An 18,852-nucleotide genomic window follows, 5' to 3' on the forward strand; every position below is an offset into this window, starting at 1 on the left:
CGGTACTAATAATACTTCTTATTATAATTTCTGAACACTTGTACTTTAGGCACCATGGTGAGTGCTTTACATACATTATCATTTAAACCTTGACACAACCCACTGACATAGGTACTATTATTATTTCTGTTTTGCAGATGAGACATCGAATGATTTGTCTAATGATTACACCTGCTCTAGGGAATGGTAGAGCAAGGATTTGAACCTGGGTGTGTGGGATTCTAGAGCCTCAGTAATTCGACGACTGTGTGGTTGAGGAAGGGACAAGGGCATAGGAGCCAAGAAGAGGGAGCTGCCAGTTCCCTCTGGGAAGTCAGGGAAGGCTTCCTGGAGGTGAAATGCCTTTTCGTATTTCTACCATACCCTACCCAAGTGCGGGTCTCTAGGACACTCAGGAGGAGAGGCTGGGCTGACTTGGCCCCCCCTAGACCCTAGTTTGGTTATTCCAGTTCCCTTGGAGATCTCCGTCCTGGGGCTTCTTGCCTTCCTCACCCCCAGCCTTTGCCGGAGCCTCCTGCTCCGGCCTCCTCTGGCAACTGAATGTGGATGGGTGACTAGTTGCAGAACACATAAGTGAGGACGAAGGCCCCGACCTAAACCTACCAAGACCCCGCCCCCTCCCCTCCCGCCGCCACCCAGAGCGGGCCTGCAGCACTGACCGAGGCATCGACATCTACCGCAGAGGCATTTTCTTCTTCACTGAGCCAGAGCTGGATGACTCTTAAGGGAAGCTCTGGAAATGGGAGAAGCAGATTCACAATCACCTCACAGTTTACATAGACTTACCCAAGAAGGTCGTTGGGCCAGCTCAGGGAGACTGCCCCATTCTACGGTGACAGAAAGTCACTAGACAAATCAGGAGAAGGAGCTGAGTCCGCTGACCCTCACCCTAGCGCCCGTTCCACTGAATCAAGACTTTCCTGTCTCTCTGGGCCATGAGGCCACCTTCACTCTTTCCTCGGCGGACTGCTCAGGCCTGGGGTTCGTGCTGTGGTACTGCCCCCCCACCAGCTCCCAGAGCTGGCAACTTAACCATCACCTGAGAGAGGTTCAAAGTTCTGCCCTGTAAGTTGGAGGAACTTAGCTCTGCCCCCCTCTGAGCCCCTCGTCTCCCCTCAGGGTGAGAGAAATGCAGAGGCAGAGGGCATCTGACGGCACCTTGACGGAGGGTTGGAGTGAAGTCGTTCCCGGCCACGATGCAGCGGGTGTCGGTGAAGGCCGGGGGGCAGGTGCAGGCCGGCTGGCAGCCCAGAGCCTGGGAGATGGAGCAGTGGCCCTGGTTGTAGCAGTAGTTCACAGGGCAGGACTGGTTCTGACAGAGGGGAGAGGTCTCCAGAGCTGCAGAGGGAGCAGGGGGGTCAGCAGACCAGGTCGGGCAGCAGTGGGGGGTGGGGGGCAGCCCACCGAAAGCTGCTGCTAGGATGGGCTTGGTTTTTTTCCCCACAAAAGCTCACTCAGTCTGCGTTCTGCTTCTGAGTTGCTCTGAACCCCAAACTACCCTTCTCCCTTTTCCAGATAGTTCCTCTGCCCGGTCGGTATGCTCCCACTTCTGCTGGAGGAATGGCATGTTTACCAGACCCCCTGCATCAGGAAAGGACCCAGAAGGCTGGCAGAAGGGCCCGCCAGCCTGCTTTCCGCGCTTGCATCCCTTTTCCTGCCTTATAAAGCTGGGGTTCTTCCTGCTCTGGCCTCTGCTCAGAAGACATGGGGGCCTCTAGGTTTCCTTTGGGTGCTCTAGGAGGCCGAGTGAAGGCCTCCCTGTGGTCTCCCTCATCGTGACTCCAGTGGCTCAGAGGTCAAGAGCAGATGGTGGGAGGAGGACTCAAAGGGAGGACTCACCCCTGCCACCAGATGCCCGTGGCAGCCCCCCAGATGTCCCAACTGAGATGTGGAGACCCTGAGCTTTGTGCCTCTGAAGACGCATGAGGAGCCTGAGGGCCCCAGCTTGCCCCTGGCTCCCTGGCGGCTGCCGGATGTCTGCCTCCCGCCCCAGGCCATCTTCAGATTCTTGCCCTGGGCTTTCCCCCTCAGGGCCTCAGCCTGCCCTGCCCTGGCCACTTCCCCATGCTTACACAATCTTCTCCTGCAGCCCCACTCCTCCCTGGATGTCCTGGCCTCCTTACCATAGCCATCTGTATTGAGTATTCTAAGGACTTGCTGGAAAAGGGAGAGAAATGGTTTGCCCCAGGCCCCAGGCCCTCCCGGTGCCAACTGTCCCCAAGCTTCCTCCCGCTGGGGCCCTGACCCTGGCTCACCTGAACAGTGACGCCCATCTCCAGTCAGGTTTGGGGGGCAGGCCTCGCAGCCCTTCCCAGGAATGCACTGCACACTCCCGAAGCACGGCTCCTCACAGAGGTCTTTGGAGTGTTTACAGTAGTGGCCAAAGGTGTTCCTGTCACACTTGCAACCAGCCACCTGGAACAGGTTGCTGATTACTGGGTAGCCAGGAGGCTGAACCATTAAAGGCTTCTGGGTGTTTCCGTACTGACCCCTCTGGTCTGAGAACCCGTGGACCTCAAGCCCTTGTCTTAATTCCTCCAGCATCTACGCGAGCACCTTCTTGACCAGGCTGTGGCCCTGTACATCCTTGCCAAGCTCACTGGGCCTCCTGGGCAGTTCTTTCCCCCCGACCCCTCTGCCTGGTGCCAGCCCTGGGATCTCAACCACACCACATTTCCTTGCCGGAAACCCTTTTTAGAGTTAAGACAGGGGCTAAATATTCTACTATCCCTTGAAAACTGGATCTTAACGTAAGCTCAGTTTCCTGCTCAATCTTCCCTTGCTGACTCCCAGACCAAGAAGACAGAGCTGCAGTGCTCAGCACAGTGAGAACACACAGCAGCCAGAAAAACAGCACAGGGAGGTACCGATTCCCCAGACCTCGTCCAGCCCCCTGGTCTCTCTATTCTGACACGCCTATGGAGATGACTCTGGAAATCTCCCTAAAATGAATCCCTTCCAACACTTTCTACTTCCAAGACTGGATATTTTGGGATACCTAAAATAATATATTGATTTTAATCTCTGTTTCTCCCAGTTAGTATCTTTTTTTCTGTCTTCTACCCCCTGGGCTCCTCTACCACTACCCCTTTCAAGTAGGAATTCTTTGTTCATGCTTCGGGAGAAGGGGGTGTGTCTAAAGGGTGAAGGGGGTGCTGGGGTATTGCCAGCCAAACACTTTCCTTTATGGCTCCTGCTCTACAACCAAAACAAAATAAAACAAAAACAAAACAAAATATTTAAAAAAGAAATGGGGCAAGATTCATAGACTAAGGCTAACAGTCTTGGTTAAAACTTGCATGAACAAAGATTGTCTCCAAAATAAAGAGACCCTTCTTTTAGCTGGAAGGCGACAGTAAAAGAGATAACAAAGGGGTTTGGGAGTGTCAACGTCGTAGGGGACCTGCCCTTCTCTTCCCAACACCACAATGATGAGACCCGAGAGAGCAATGGCTGTGTGGTGCTTCTGGGCACCTGGGAACTTAGGCTTCCTGTGTCTAAGCAAGGCACAGAAGCCGCAAAGCACCTCCCTGGGACCAAGGAGGAGGGAGCATGGAGCCTGTGACCTGTGTAGGCTCATGCCCAGGGACCATAGGGATGCCTTCCTGCCCACATCTCTCCATGCCTTGTTCTAGAACCATGGAGCTGGGTGGGCGGGGGGGTGGGGGGGTGGCGCCTGGGTGGCTCAGTTGGTTAAGTACCTGACTTGATTTTGGCTCAGGTCATGATCTCAGGGTCATGAGACTGAGGCCCCCGTTGGGCTCCCTGCTCAGCAGGGAGTCTGCTTGAGATTCTTTCCCTCTCCTTCTGCTCCTCCCCCTACTTGCTTTCTCTCTCTCTCTCTCTCTCTCTCAAATAAACAAATAAGTCTTTAGAACTGTGAAGCTGGGAACCCCTGGGGAGTTTTAAGGGACACTGAGGTGAATGTTTCCTGTCAGCCTGGCAGAATGGGAGCTAGGAGATAAAAATTCAGTTGAGCTATAAGCAGTGAAGAAAGTTCCATTTCTTATACACGTAAGTTTATGGCCCGAAATTGATGTTGACTCTCCTCACCTACCACAGCTCCCAACACACACATTACCACGCAGGGACTGAAGTATGACATCCCTTCCGTTCCCTCTGCCTTTCCCGTTAACAAGGAAACCTCCCACCCACCCTCCTCCCAGCACTCACCTCCAGGGTGGAGTTGTCCACCCAGCTGGTCTGATTGTATAAACACTGGCTCTCTTCCCTGCAAGCACAGACCACTGTCTTTGGCTGGAGTACAGATGACAGGTTGTCTTCGACATTTCTTGCTAGAATCTCCAGAGCGAATGGTTCCAATGACTTTGGTGTCCATAGCAATGTCCCGTTCTCTGCCCCAGGGAAGAAAAGACCATGGAGAGCTGGGAGCCTTGACTGTTTGTGCAGTCTGACACATCCTGGATCTAACACCCAGAGTGCTGATATTGGCCTTCCTGCACCTCTCTCAGACCACCCCTCAAACGTCATCAGGCATTTCCTTGAGCTTGGCTGGTTTCCTGGAATGATCCCAGTCACACCCCAAGCTGGAGGTAGCATGAGCCCCACTAAGTGATTGTAGGGTGAAACTCCACAGAGGGGAAAAGAGTTGCCCCCTGAAGAGACCCCAAAGGGCAACTCTGCCTGCACCTGCACCAGGATGGGACATCCAGGAGGGACAGAGAATAAGGTCATAAGGTCAGTATCTTCTGGACGCTTCCCCAGGCTACACTGCAGATGAAACTGGCTTCCCCCTCACAGCAGCCTCATGCCTTGCCCTGATTTCTTGCCCACCCTTTTCACTTTGTGGACCTTTGACCTTCAAACAACCAGACTACAGTGAAAACATTGCTACGTATCAGCAAGGACTCTTCTGATCCAAACCTGTCTTACAGTGTCCAAGAAAATAAGCAAGTCTCCTTAACATAGCGGGTTGAGAGTTGTTGATAGTAGGGGACAGAAGAGAGTAACTTCCAGGCTATCCCTCTTCAGGAAAGGAGCCCAGGGGAGGAGAAAAATCTCCTGATGCCATTGGCTAGCACCTGGGAGGGTGCCACATGGAGCAGAAGGGTACACACAAAGAAGTTCCTTCTTATGCACAGAGAAAGAAAATGAGGCAGAGAGAGGTGCTCTGAGCTCAAAATAAAGTCCCTAATGGCTTTGGTTTAGCAAAGATCAGTTACTAGCATAACTGGTGCCGGCCACAGAAGGCAAGTTGTGTCCTGTGAGCTTTGACTTTTTGACCCAGATCACGGTTCTAGGACTGGGGTTTGCCACACCGTTACTGACAGGGAGAGATGAGGCTTTGCTTGGTCCCAGCCCAGAAAAGCAACAAGGAGAGACAAAGTTAGGCAAACATGGTTGGCCAACATAAAAATAATGAGAAACATACCAAATGAAGGTATTTGTATCTTTAAATCCTGTTCCACATTATATCCTTCTTTTAAGAGATTTGAAAATGCTTTAGATTAGTATTGTTTTAGTTGTTATACTTTATTCTAATGATTTGGTGATTGCATGAAGGTAGTTTAAGATGATTGCATGTTATTGGATTTGAGGTGAAATGACCTTTGAATCCCTTGTATGGGCCCCGAGTCAGTGAAGCTAGCTGGCCAGATTGCCGTAAGGCCATCACGGTGATTCACTGGGGGCACCTATCTGAATCATACGGGTCATTCTAAGAATTGCTGGTCCTGGATATTCCGATGGAAAAATAACATGAAGTCGCCCAGCGTATAATGATGCAAAATTACCTAAAGCTTGACTCTGACCTCATCCCTTCCACCTGCAGCCAAGCACTCTTACCAAAGAGCCTGAAGTCAGTGCTGTTGTTCCTCAGAGTGAATGTGACCTTCTCAGAGTGGCTGGTGTACTGAATCCGCGTGGTCTGCCCCACGTAGGCTTCCACCACACGCTGACCCTCGATGGAGGGTGGGTACTTATCTGAAACACAAAGAGGGGATTTGGGGTTTGGGGCAAGACAGTTTCTGGCCTCACGGGCCTCCTCTCTCTTTGTCTAGTCCTCTGGTTTATGTGAGGCATTCTCAGGGCTGTGACCCACCTCTGGAAACCAGAATTATTCTGTGTACCTGCTTTCAGATCTCTGTAGAGTAGGTTGGGGTTCTATTGCCCACCTGGCCAAATCCTTAGCTTCTCTTTATCTTCCCCCCAGACAGGATTCAGGTCAAGTTCTTTCCTGATCAGAGTGCTATGCTCGGCATAGTACAACGTGAATCAGAGGACAGAGTTGTTCAGACTGTCACCGAGTTTTACTTTTGGAAAGAGGGCTGGAAACCGTGAGGCTAATCTCCAGATGGGCATTGCATTTGTCAGGAAATAGAGCGATACAGTGGAAATGCTATTTCCATTTCATCGTTCATTCATTCAGTCAGTCACTTAACACATTTATTGAGCCCCTACCATATGGCTGGCACTGTTCTGGGTAGTGAGGCAGTAAACAAATAATAAAAAAAGATACCTATGAAAATTAGAAAATATGCTAGATAGTTCTAAGTGCTAAGGAGAAAAAAACAAAGCAGGGAAGGCGAATAGGAAGTATGGGTAAATGTGAAATTTTAGACAGGAGAGCCAAGAAAGGCATTACTGTGAAGGTGACTCTGCGTAGAGCCTTGCAGGAGGTGAGCGGTGAGCGTGGGGCTGTCTGGGGGAAGGGAGTTGGACAGAGAACAGCATGCGTGGAGTCTGGAGTCGGGAGGGAGCCTGGTATGTTTGAAGAACACAGAGAAGCCAGTGGGGCTGGAGTGGAGGGAGCAGGGCAGGGAGAAGCAGAGGAAGCGTTTGAAAGGTACTGGGATCAGGCTGGAAAGGGCATCACAGAGTGAGCTGGGGAGTCATGCGGGAATAACATGAGCAGAAGAGACTGTTAAATTTTTTAAATGTGCAGCTTAAAGGAACGTCATGAAAGGGGGCTGCTCTTCATCTGCCACCTGACTCTGCAAATGCCTCCCTGCTCTTTGTGCCTCTTACTGAGGGTGGCGTTCATCTGCTGGTGTCTTCTGAAGAACATTTTAGCGCTCAGGCCGATGTCTGTGTTTCGTGTGGCCAGGCTGTCATAGATGCACTGTTTGTCTCCGTCACACTTGGCGACCAGGTTTTCATCCCAGGTTTTGTTTCGCAGTTGGGAAAGGAGGATAGGGGTGAAGTTGGAAGGCAGATGGTCATCTCTCTTGCCAAGGAGTCTTGTATCATTGATTTCCCCTATAACGCAAGGGAGACAATGGTGGTGGTACCAGGGATGGGTCTCCAGCTATACTTCTGCCGTGTCCACCCCTTACCCTCACTTTATATGCCTTGGGGCGAGGGAGGGAGATCTGGAGGGATGGAGTGACTTCCGACTTTTGAGGCTGGAAATCCCTCCTCTAGTGAGTGAGGGCCACCACTTCCCTCGTCTTCATCTTCCAGGATGGGGGTGGAGGGGACAAATCTGGGGTGACACCCGAATCCTCAGCATGTCCTCCTGGCCTTTCCACCTCTCCCTCACAAAGGATGGAGGTCTGGCTCCCATAGGCTGAGAGAGACAATGCTTCCTTCATCCCCGCCCGGCTGAGTCTACCCCGAGGACTCTGAGGCCCAGACTTACAGGTCATTCCATATTGAAAAAGCGATTCCTCAGTGCTATTGCTGGGAATGGTGGAGCCATTGGGCATCCTGAAGTCGTCATCTGGATTGTCATTCCAGACTCCTGAGGGACAGAGTAGGAGGTCGGTCACCCTGGAACTGTGACTCTCCCCTTCCCTGGGGAGCATCCAATGGGGCACGCTCAAGGTGTGAGGGGGACAAGGGGGCCTGGGAAGCCTCTTCCAGTTGCATCTGTTCTCGGTTCAGTCCTTCCAGGGGGAGGCGGGAGGACCACACCTCATAGCCCACCCCTCTGTCTCAGGGATGGAGGAGGGGAAAATGAAGGAGGAAATGGAGGAAGAAGGGAGGGGGAGTGGGGGCTGGAGGGAGGGGAAGAGCAGCTGCTGACTCTACCCTCCCAAGAGCCCATCCTCAAAGACCCCTGGGCTGCCCTGGAACTGGAGCCTTAGGATGACAAGAAGTGAGGCTCGAAGGAAGCTGAAGAGGTCCCTCGTCAAGCCCCACCTCTCCGCGCCCTTGGGGTTCTGTTCCCAGGGGGCTGAGGAAGGGAAGCTCAGCCTGGGACGCCCACAGGCCAACTGGACGGGGAGCTGCCTGTGGTCTGGGGCCCAAGCTCTGGTGGCTGCCGCTGCCTCAGACGCCGAGTCCTGTCTGCTTCTCACCCAGGAGGCCTTCTGTGCGGTTTCGATACTCCTCTGGGAGGCTGCAGGAGGTGTGGAGGATGTTCGCGAGGGCGGTCACTGAGATGGTCACGGTCCCATCGAAGGTGGCTGACACCAGGGAGCCATTGCGGGTCATGATGATGCCGGTGGTGTTGAATATCTCCAGGCCTGGAAGGTTGGGAGACAGAGGAGGAAGAAACTAGCATCGGAACCCTGTGGGTCCAAGACTTGGCAGTAATGAAGGGTCAAGGTGCAGAGGGGAGACTTTGAGAGCAGCTCTGGGGTGGCCTGGGGGTGCCTTGTCCACTGTCCCAAAGCCAAACTCACAGGACACCCCCTCCTTCCTGGGGACTGGAGATGGGCGAGGCTATCACTGCCCTGGAGGAAGGAGAGAAGTGAGGAGGGGAAGCCTAATGCCTGGCTCCTGGGTGAAGAAGCTGCTCAGACCCAGCTGCTGAAAGAAGAGGGGGTGAAGCAAGGGTGCCGACACCCCCCTCCACCCCCCATGCTGCTGCCTCTGCCTTACTCCCAGGCGCTAGGCGCCCCGCTGAAGCCTGACCCAGGGAAGCAGGAGAAGGTGGCTGACGGCTGTCCCCAGCCTACCTTCTGGGTCTTCACGGTTAGTCTCAAATGTCACAGTCTGGTTATTGACCTGCACATGGATTGTGTCATTGGGCTTAAGGAGCCATCGGACCTGGAAGGGAATTGGAGGAGGTCTAAGCCTGACCTGCAGGTGGGCCCAGAGGCTGAGAAAGGAGGCTGCAGAGAGTTTGCACCTGAGCCCCGGTGGGGGTGTGGGGGGGGAGGTGGGGGTGATGATGAGGTTGTGCTAGCTAATGGCTTTAGAGTGCTCAGCAGGGACCAGGCTGGAGCTAGGCACATTTCTCAGATGATCTCATTTTAAATTTCACAACGGCCCTGTGAGGTAGGTAATACTACTATCCTCATTTTACTGTAAGAAAACTGAGGCACTGGAATTTCAGTCGTCTCTTCAGGATCACAAGGCTGATGGAGCCCTGACCTGAATCCCACTGTCTCTAGGGTTGACTCTCGAACCACTACACTGGCCGGATGTGTCCTCCCTCCCTGCCGCCCCATTCTCTTCCTCCTTCTTTCTCTCCTCCTTGAGGGCCCTGCCTCACTCACTGTGATGGGGCTCAGGAGGCTGGTGTCATACTCAGCCGCAAAGGCAATGAAGTTTGTGGCCTGGGCTGAGCCGGTCTGGGCGGTGCGACCCTGCAGCAGGAACGAGGAGTTTCCGTCCCAGGCCCGGACGAGTTGGAAGTCCCCCAGCCCATTGAAGGTGAAATTGGCACCATCCAAGGTGGTGATGTGGGGGTCCCCAAACATCCAGGCTGGAAAAAAGGAGAGATCGCATGGCATGGTAGACCAGGGAAGGATCTGAGATCCCCCATCCCCTTGAGGCCAGCTCAAGGCTGGGAGACGTTCGGGGAGTATAGAACCATCCCCGGGAGGCCCTCTTGCACTTTTGTGCCCCTGCCCAAATTCACGTCATTATCTCCGCTCTCCCACCCTTTCCCCAGTGCCATGTACAAAGCCATCGGCCGCACACCAGACCATCTCCCCGTCATGGCCACAGCCCTGCCCCAGGAAGCTCGCTATCCCTCCCTAGCCGCTCCGCCTCAGCCCCGCCGGGCCCCAGCAGCCTCACCGGGCCGTGGGGGCCGGTACCCGGCACAGCCGATGCGCGGCCGCCTTTGCTGGTACAGGGCACAGAAGGACGGCTTGTCGTTCCAGTGGCAGCACCAGCTCTGTGGCTCTAGTTCCTGGTCTGTGGAGAAGAGCGGCACGTTGCAGGGAGACCGAGGACCTGCAGAGCCTGGCCAGAAGGTTTGGTGGGGCAGGATGACCCGGGGAGCACCTCGGGGGCGGGGGGAATCCTGCCCTGCTCCGTGGCCTCAGGCCACTGACCGGTCACTGTCTCCCTCGGCAGGCTTGCTGCAGCTGTGTGCAGCAAAGCTCCCCGGGCTCATGGCTGTGGCCCAACTGCTTTCTTGCCTGAAGCGTGGGGCTGAGTCCCCCTGCTCTCAAAGTGCAGGAGTGGGGAGGCCGTGACTCCTGGTCTGGGGAACCACGGAGGCTGCTGTGATTGTCGGGAGTAGCGAGGTGGCAGAGGTGGAGGGAGGATGCACATTACCCTGGTCCCCCAACCCTGTGCCCTCTAGCTCCTCTGGAGGGTCTCTGCGGGAGAGGACAGCCAGCTAATCTGGACAGACTCGGTCCCCTCTCCTTCCCTGGAAAGATGCCCCCACTCTTGTCTGGGGCTATGGGGCCAAGTGAAGATGGGGCAAGAGGCACTGGACCATAAACCTCCGGGATGTCAGCTGGAAGGGATGTTGGAAGCTTCCCAAAGGTACAGGGTCAGGAAATTAATGGCCAGAGAGGGGAGGCTGCTGGGAGGGAATGGGGACAAAAGGGCTTCTTTCTTCGGGTCCCACTGCTTGGCTTGGAGCCCAGGCCTGGCCTCTGACAGAGAAGAGTAGAGGGAGCTCCAGAGAAGGTGGGGGTGAGAACTCTGCGGACACACGGACACACGTACCAAACTGCCAAGGAGCTTGCACTCTCCAGCCTTGGAGAAGCTCGCCCCAGGGCCCGTAGCTGCAACACACGCCCCCGCGCCAGGAGGAGAAGCTGCACAGCTGCTTGCTGCCGAGGCCCCACCAGCCTGCGACAAGGACAGACGTACTCAGGCCCCGAGGCCTGGGGGGCAGGGGAGGGCGGGAATGGGCGGGCGTTTCTGGGGAGGGGCCGAGGGTGTCCTAGAAGGGACAGGTCAGGTGTGAGCAAAGGGTGGGTGGGCAGGCTTATGGGGCCCGGTGGGGAAGCCCCAAGAGACAGGAAGGAGGTGTTACCCATACTGATGGGCTGGAATCGTAAGTCCCATAGTCCCTGCTGCCAGGAGCAAGGGCAGGCGATCTGGTTCCAGCCCCATGTGGGCCAAGGAGGCTGTCTCTTCAACCACTGCAGGCACTGGAGACGGTAGTTGGGCCTTTCTTCCCTGTGTAGGCTATAGACCTGCAGGCCCCGGAGGCCTAGAGGAGCAAAGGAAGAAGGGGTTATCCCAGGGCCTAGGGCCACAAACTCTGCTTTAGCAACCCAACCCATAAACACACCTTCTGTATGCCACCTCCCCCACTCTGGACGGCATCTCCGGGGATGGGACTCAGTTCGGACTGGCCCCTTTTATGTGACCTCCAGAGGCCCTTAAAGCTTGGATCTTAGGGGGAAACCCTCGAACAAGAGCTGGGCAGAGAGGCCTCACCGGCACCCACTGAGAGCCTGACTGTAGCCCTGAGCTTCTGTCCATCGATCCTCCACCCTCCCGTCTGCCACATTAAACTCCAGTACCTTCCAGTCTCCCCAAACCAGTTCTTCCTCATGCATCCTCTACCTCACTAAGGGATGCCACCAGCCACCAGCTCAGACACTTGGCTTGCATCCCTGACCCTCCCCTTCCCCCTGCACAGATGTGTCAGTGGCCAAAGTAGCCAGGACAGAGGCCGATGCCCAGAAATCAGCTGGGGGCTTGCTCCAGCACTGTGAGGCTGAGGAAGAGTCCTCTGTGCCTGGAGGCCATCCTTGGAAGGGAGAAGTAACTGGGAGAAGAAACCCTGATGGGGGTTTGAATTTAAATTGATTTTTAACTGTAAGTTACATACTGCCCACCCCGATGGCCAGGAGTGAAAAGGGGGCTTCAGAGTCCAAAAAGACACAACAGGACATAACGTATTAGATTTTGGCCCTGTTCCCACACAAAAGAAGAAATTATCAAGATAACTATAATTTGTTAAGGTTTTGAAAAAGTAATTATTGTTTATGATTATTTGTTCACATATCTTCTCTACAATGGCCTGATATTATGGGAAACAATTCAGATATTCTTCCCCAAACACATACAAATACACACACACACACACACACACACACACTATGCCCCCTAAGTCACAAGCAGATGTATCTTGATAGATCTGACAGGGCAGTTCTCTCCACAAGATGGCACCCATGATTTGACTTAGCTTCTGTTTGCCAAATGTTCTTGTCACAGAGCAAATAGAAGTCAATTTATGCTTCACAATCTACATGGCTGATTTCTAATGCTAAACTGTCCTTCATTCTGCTCACATTTTGGGAACTATAATTTCTGTCGTGTTGGGCCTGTGGACAATAGATTGAGTCATGTCCCATGGGTTCTCCTGATACTGAAGCACTGGCTTTCTTAACAGAGTGAGAGCTATTTGAGAGCAAATATAGTCAGTCTTTTCCCTTTATTTCCCCCCCTTCATATTTCTGGCTTTTAGCACACAGCAGATGCTCAATAAAAAATGATGCTTGGCTGAATGTCAGACTTCTGGACCTCCCCTTGGTAGATTGCCTTCGGGGATCTCATCTGGGTTCTCATTCCAGCTCTGGGACAGGACACCTGGAGCACTGTCCTAACTGCCCATTCATATCCCCACCTCCTGTCCTCAATTCCAGGATCTGGGCCCCCACCAAGAAACCTGGGCTTGGCTCATCCCAGGGAGGAGACATAGCCCCAGCTGGGACTGTACTGTTGTGAGGGTGCAGAAGGTACCAGATGCACCCGGGTAGTGCCAAGTCCGGGTTACACCTGGGGGTCAGATTGTGCGGGGACACCCTCTGGAGTGGTGGAGATGCTAGAGAGCTACCTCGCTAGGACTCTCATGGCTCATGGAGTTGAGGACAGAGAGGATTTGAGTCCAGCTCACGTGTGAAGAGGTGGCGCTTTTACCTGAGTTGGAATTCAGGAATTGATCTGGTAGATACTTCTGCCACATTGGCTGGGATGTCAGTGGGCTGTTTTCAAAATGCCCATCTCCACTGCGAGCAAAGAAAGAATTGCAGGCCTGTCACACACGGAGTCTTTCCTCTCGGTCGGGGAGCTATACATTCATCCAGCCAGTTGGACAGACGGTCACTCAGTCCCGGTAGTCATCAGATCCCAGTCAGTTACAGAGTCAGTTCATCAGCCAGCCAGCATCTCTGACTCCCAGCAGCCAGCAGGAGAGGGCAGAGATGGGGGCGAAGGGTGGGAAGGCTCTGATTTACTCTACATCTGACCGCTAACTGCAAGAAACTGGTCATGAGACAGGGGTGTGGACACAACAGAGTTCAGGCCTCCTTCTGATGAGTTTCCCTTCAACAGGGGATTGGACAGGACATAGGGGACCGTATGTCGTGATGCTAAGAGCCAGTCTCTGCACTTAGATGGGCATGGATTCCACGCCTGATTCCAGCACTGAGTAGCACGGTAGCCATGAGCAAACTGCTTCATCTCTTTGGTTCTCAGTTTTCACAATGGTAGAAAAGAGAAAACAGTAGCAACCGCTGCACAGTGTGGTGGGGATTAAATGCAGTAACATTTGTAGACCCCTCAGAACTGAGTGAGGACCTGATACAATGGGTGCACACCCCTCGGTGTTGAGGGTCATGGCGCTGCTCCAGAAAAAGGGAAATCTGGGCATGTGCCTCTGAGCAGTGACTCCTGACCTTTCCTCCTCTCTGCCACAGGATAGGCAAGGCACACAGGTGTGACACCTTCCAAGGGCTACTCCGGAGGGTGGGAAATCCCTAGCTAGTTGGATAATTCCACTCCTTTCTCTTTCACAGCACATCAAAAAGCAAGGGAAAGCAATGGAATTATAGGGACAACCCTGAACACCATCTAAGAGAATTTACAGCAATGACCAATAACAAATTACGTGTGACCTTCACAACTGATTACACACACCAGCATCTGGAAATACTGTGGTTGAGAACTGTTTGTCAGAGACTGAGTCACCTTCACACACAGGAATCCAAGGCCCCGTCTGCGGCTCCCTCCCTCCACTCTCCGTCTTTCCCACTGACCCCACACAAGCTGTTGGTGCCCCCGGGTGAGGGGCTAATGCTCAGCAGAAGTCAGGAAGGCAGATTCCAGCCTCAAATATCCAGGTGCAAGTTCCTGTTTTGCCACTTCCATCTCTGTGACTTTGGGCAATTACGGATCTATTTTTACCTCAGTTTTCTTATCTGTAGAATGGGTAGAAAAGGGTATCTCCTTCATGGGTTGTTGTGATAATTAAATGAAGTAATGCAAGTTAAGTAGTTAGTGTAATAACTGTTGGCTGTTATTATGATACTTGAGATGTCAAGAGAGGTTGGCTAATGTCAGTAGAAATCAGAGAAGTCAGAGCTCTGGGAATTATTATGAAGCATGGGGATTAGATTGGGAGACAGAATGGCCAGGTGAATGGGCATCTTTTAATTTGAAACAGCAAGAAGTGGGAACCGGAGTTGGTGTGAGTTAGAAACATCAGCAAGAGGGACTCATACCCTGTCCTGGGGGGTGGGAGTGGGTGTGCAGCAGAAACCCCACCCTGCACCACTTCCTAGTATCTACTCAGTGTTGACCATCCGTCCCCGTCCTACCTGGAGAAGCCCATGAGGACCGGGTTGCCTGGGCGCTGGGTCACATCCCACTGCATACCACCACTTTGGTAAAGAAACAGGGCATAGGACCTGCTCCCATCTGTGGAGAGGATGACCTGGTAGGTGTTGGTCTGGAGGTCGGTTGGAGACAAACATAGGGTTGCCTGTGAGAGATCTGGGGTCTTCTCCCTGATGTCCCATCACCTACCCAGACACACACATCATCTTTTCCTGGCTTCCCCAGAGCAAGTCTGGGATTGTGCAGGGCAGCTTTCACCCTGGAGGTCAAAACACCTACCATGGTACTTTTGCTTTCTTTGTGACTTCTGTCCAGAGAGAGGTGATAAAGGGCTCTGGTTTTGGATCCAGTGAGAAGAGAGTTTGTGTGAAAAAGCTTCAGGACTTGGAAAGATTACCCACCACCCCAGAGAGTCAACAGAGGCCTATTTGGCTCCCTCGGGAATATTTTTAAGGACATTGTTCAAATGTCCCCTCAACCTGAATATTGTGGATGGACCACAGAGGTGACACTGGAGGTTCTCTGAAGGCAGATGCCAAGCACTGCTTGTACAAAGCAGGTAACCAATGAACTTGTTGAACCAATGAAGAAGTGGCTTTAGACCACACACAAGGGCTATAAGCGTCCCCAGAGGGAAGACTGAGGACACTGTGTGGGGTGACCATTGCCATTGGATGGCTTTGCAGCTGAGAGCCAAAGGTGGGAGTCACAAAGCCTCAGTTCCAAGCCTGGCTTTGTCATTTGCTAGCTGGGTGACCTTGAGCAGATGGCTTAACCTCTCTAATCATTGTCTTCCTCATCTCTAAAATGTGGCTAATAATACCAGGTTGAGCCGTATAAAATTGCCAACAGCCAGCCATTTTTGACTTCCAAAAAATTCCATTTCCTATGTTTCAACCCAATGAGTACTAGGTGAGTGCTCAGCAAACAGGGTGGGGGTGAGGAGGTGCTATAACCTGCAACCTGTCCCTGAATCAGAGCACATGTTAGAAGAGTGGCCCCTGCCTAGGGCTCTAGGATGTCTGACTTCCAGATGGTTCACAGGGAGCTGTCCATGGGTCCACTCACCCCGAAGGTCCGCTGGGCGGGATAGGCAGGGGCATTGACCCACGTGACCTTTAGGGTCCACCTAGCTTTGTAGTTCCAGGTGTACATGAACTTTTTAATCCAAGACTCCACTTGCCATAGTAGCTGGTTGTGTTCATCATAAAGCGTCTCATATTCCTAGGAAGGGAAGGCAGATAAGATAAGGAAATGAGGGTCTTCTCATGGTTATGAATGCGTATTCCCGAGTCTATGTAACCGTCCTACCCTGTTTGCTCCCCCCCATATTTAAACATCACCCGCTGCCCACACGGAGCCCAGGCTCTGACAGCAGTAACACTTGCATACCCCCCACATAGCCCTTTGTCTCTCCTTGCTGGCTGCTGGGGGATCCTGAATGCCGGACTCGGAAAGGCTCACCTGGTAAAATATGGTTCCCTGGCCACTGGAAAAATCAGCATCGTCCCAGAATGGAGCCACCAGGGCCACAGAGTCCCAGCCCGTGAAGCCTCTAGCGGGGGGATTGGGGTAGGAGAAAATCTGGTACTCGGACTCCGGGAAAATGATCTGGCCATTATCTGTGAACTGGGCACAAAGGTTCTTCTGGTTAGTGTTTAGAGAGGGAGGGAGGGAGGCAGGGAGAAAACATCCCAGCCTTGGGCCAGCTCTTCAGAAGTGTGACCCCCAAGGACCTCTCTGGGTAGAACTGTAGAGATGTCAACAATTTTGGCAAGGTTATCTCATTCATCTCCCTGCCTGCTGGGAGAGCCCCTTTTACGTAGTTCTCACACAAATGCTCTTCAGCTGCAGGACACTCCTCTCTTTTAAGTCCTTCCTGACATGGTAGGTTTTGCCCTGCTTCCGTGGCCCATCTATAGACAGGCCCATCACAGAGCAGAGCCCTCTGGGTGAGTCCCCGCAGAGCCAACCTGAGGCTCCCTCCACATCAGAGGGCGTTTAGAGGATTGCTACCCTCAGTCCCATCGCTGTGTTGCCCTATCATAGTGTGTCCTGCCCCAGCCTCCCAGCCCTGCTAACTGAGGCCTGCAGGGGCCACAACTGCCATTCCGACTCTCCTCCAGGATGAGCCAGGATATATTCATAGAAAATGTAAACAGCATTAAAAAGCGGTTTCCCAAGTAGAGCTTCCTACTCATAAAAAGGCCCTGAAAACAGTGGAGAGCTTACTGGGTCCCCAGACCTCTCTACTGAGGTAAAGACACTCTTGTCCATGAGGGTAGGGGGCCTTGCTTAGCTCCCAGTCATCCTCGGCTGGTACCCTGGAGTCAAAGAGCATAAATGCAAACTGTGCCAGGGGCAGGGAGGCAGTAGGTGCCTAACAAGTGTTGCTTGTTTCATTCTCCCTTCCTCTGGGCCATGGTCATGGTCACGGGGCCATGTCCAAGCCCTGGAAAGAGAAGCAGAGTCTGGGGATCGAAGGTCACGGGTCCTGCCCTTTGGGTTGCAGCTGGGGACTCACATAGAGGTAGTCCCTGAGAGAGGAGCCAAGAGGGAAGCCAATCTGGGGCTTGAAGAGCGGCGAGGTGAAGTCCACAGTCCTCTTGACGAACTCACGGTCTCCGACATGTGGCCCATAGGGAAAGAGGGGAACACCTGGGCCAGTACAAAGAAGGGCAGGAAATTCTCATGGGTCCTGACTTCCTTAGGGCTGGCAGAGAGCTTCCCCCAAGCTGCTCCTCCACCCAACTGGGAGCCCTGAAGGACTCCTCTGTCCCCCTCTCCACTTGCATTTAACCCATCTCTTCATTTTTGATCCCTTCAGTGGGAACTCTCATCCTTTACCATTTTGAAGAAAAACAGGTCCTGCTGTCAGAATACCAACAAGTTATTCTGCACCTGTTATGATGCTCGTAATTCTCTCAAGGGTTCGAAGACAAAACTCCAATGTTGTGAAGATCAGTAATTGAAATACCATTTCATAGAATGAGACTTGTTTCCTAAGATGGTATTCCTCTAGATACACTGGAGGATCCCCCAGAATTTGTCCTTGGACCCCTTAGAAGTCCACGGGCTCTCGTTCGAGAAAGCTTGTCCTAAATATTTCTCAAATGGGTCTCCTCCTTTCTTTCCTGATATCGCTCCCCTGGTTTGCTTAGAATACCACAGTGGTCTGTATACAGCTCTCCCGGCCTCCTGCAAATTCACTAACACCCCAAACACCGTAGGGCCACTCATAAATACAGATCTAACCATGTCCTCCCTGGTTTCCTCACATGACAGCCTCATTTCTCAATACTCTTCACCTTGTTTCCAGCACCCCCAAGCGCTTTGGGGATATCCTCCCCATGCAATACTGGGACTACTTTTCATGTCTACACCTTTATTTCTGCTCTTCAAGTTCTCCTGCCTGCTTGGCATGCTTCCCCTTCCCTAGCTCCTATTCATTCTTTCCAGGAAGCCTCCTCTTCACCTTGAGCACACCTTGCATCCCCTACAGGCCTTCCACTGTGCGTGCCTAACACCTTACATTTATTCCTCTAATTGCACCTATCAAGGCAGGAGATCTGTGTCCTACTAAATAGCACCTTGATCATTTCTTATCTCTACCTCCTAGCCCAATGCCATGTACAAAGCCAGCCCTCAGCACCCAACTCTGATGTTGTTTCATAGTCCCCTATGAGAGCTTACGACCTGAGAGAGCAGTCTATGAGCAAGCAGGCTAAGAATGAGTATTCAGTTACATCACCCTTCTAAAGGGGATATGGGAGCAGCTGGACTTCCTGTGGCCCAGATGAGGCAGTAGAGATATCCACAGAACCAGCTCCCCCAGCTACCCAAAAGGGCCCTCACTAGTAGATCTAATTAAGCTGCCATAACTACAGCATCCACATCTAGCCCAATACTTTCCATCCCAGAGTGGAGGGACCCCAGACCTAAAGAATCACTTAACCTTTCATGGGCTTGATAGGGACTGGAGCAGCTGTTGAGTTTGTGCCTGTGGACGTTCTAGGAGACAAGGTTGTACGGGTCTGGGAGGTTGTTGACGCTAGTGATGGTGTCGTCCTTCTCTGGCTGCCTATCCTCAGTGAGGTTGTGATTGTTCCTGGGCATGCAGGG

The 18,852-nt window shown here is 52.9% G+C and overlaps 1 protein-coding gene across 1 annotated transcript in view; it reads right to left on the reverse strand.

The window, feature by feature from the left end:
* The window catches only part of MUC4 (mucin 4, cell surface associated), a 52,417-nt gene that overhangs the window by 3,937 nt on the left and 29,628 nt on the right, over window positions 1-18,852 (reverse strand). The window contains exons 2-20 of the mRNA XM_028101083.2: window positions 18,686-18,838; window positions 17,255-17,388; window positions 16,195-16,359; window positions 15,799-15,954; window positions 14,712-14,842; window positions 13,033-13,121; window positions 11,135-11,314; window positions 10,822-10,947; window positions 9,934-10,053; window positions 9,408-9,616; window positions 8,865-8,955; window positions 8,262-8,429; window positions 7,601-7,702; window positions 6,988-7,218; window positions 5,806-5,943; window positions 4,174-4,355; window positions 2,256-2,415; window positions 1,159-1,338; window positions 660-733 (exon numbers count right to left, since the gene is read on the reverse strand). Of these exons, the coding sequence (XP_027956884.2) occupies window positions 660-733; window positions 1,159-1,338; window positions 2,256-2,415; window positions 4,174-4,355; window positions 5,806-5,943; window positions 6,988-7,218; window positions 7,601-7,702; window positions 8,262-8,429; window positions 8,865-8,955; window positions 9,408-9,616; window positions 9,934-10,053; window positions 10,822-10,947; window positions 11,135-11,314; window positions 13,033-13,121; window positions 14,712-14,842; window positions 15,799-15,954; window positions 16,195-16,359; window positions 17,255-17,388; window positions 18,686-18,838 (2,789 nt within the window). The remainder of the gene's footprint in view (window positions 1-659; window positions 734-1,158; window positions 1,339-2,255; window positions 2,416-4,173; window positions 4,356-5,805; window positions 5,944-6,987; window positions 7,219-7,600; window positions 7,703-8,261; window positions 8,430-8,864; window positions 8,956-9,407; window positions 9,617-9,933; window positions 10,054-10,821; window positions 10,948-11,134; window positions 11,315-13,032; window positions 13,122-14,711; window positions 14,843-15,798; window positions 15,955-16,194; window positions 16,360-17,254; window positions 17,389-18,685; window positions 18,839-18,852) is intronic.

Source organism: Eumetopias jubatus, unplaced genomic scaffold (genome assembly GCF_037043125.1).
Source record: "Eumetopias jubatus isolate StellerSeaLion01/CBP00866 unplaced genomic scaffold, mEumJub1_p1.0 scaffold_1, whole genome shotgun sequence".
NCBI classification, from domain to species: Eukaryota; Metazoa; Chordata; class Mammalia; order Carnivora; family Otariidae; genus Eumetopias; species Eumetopias jubatus.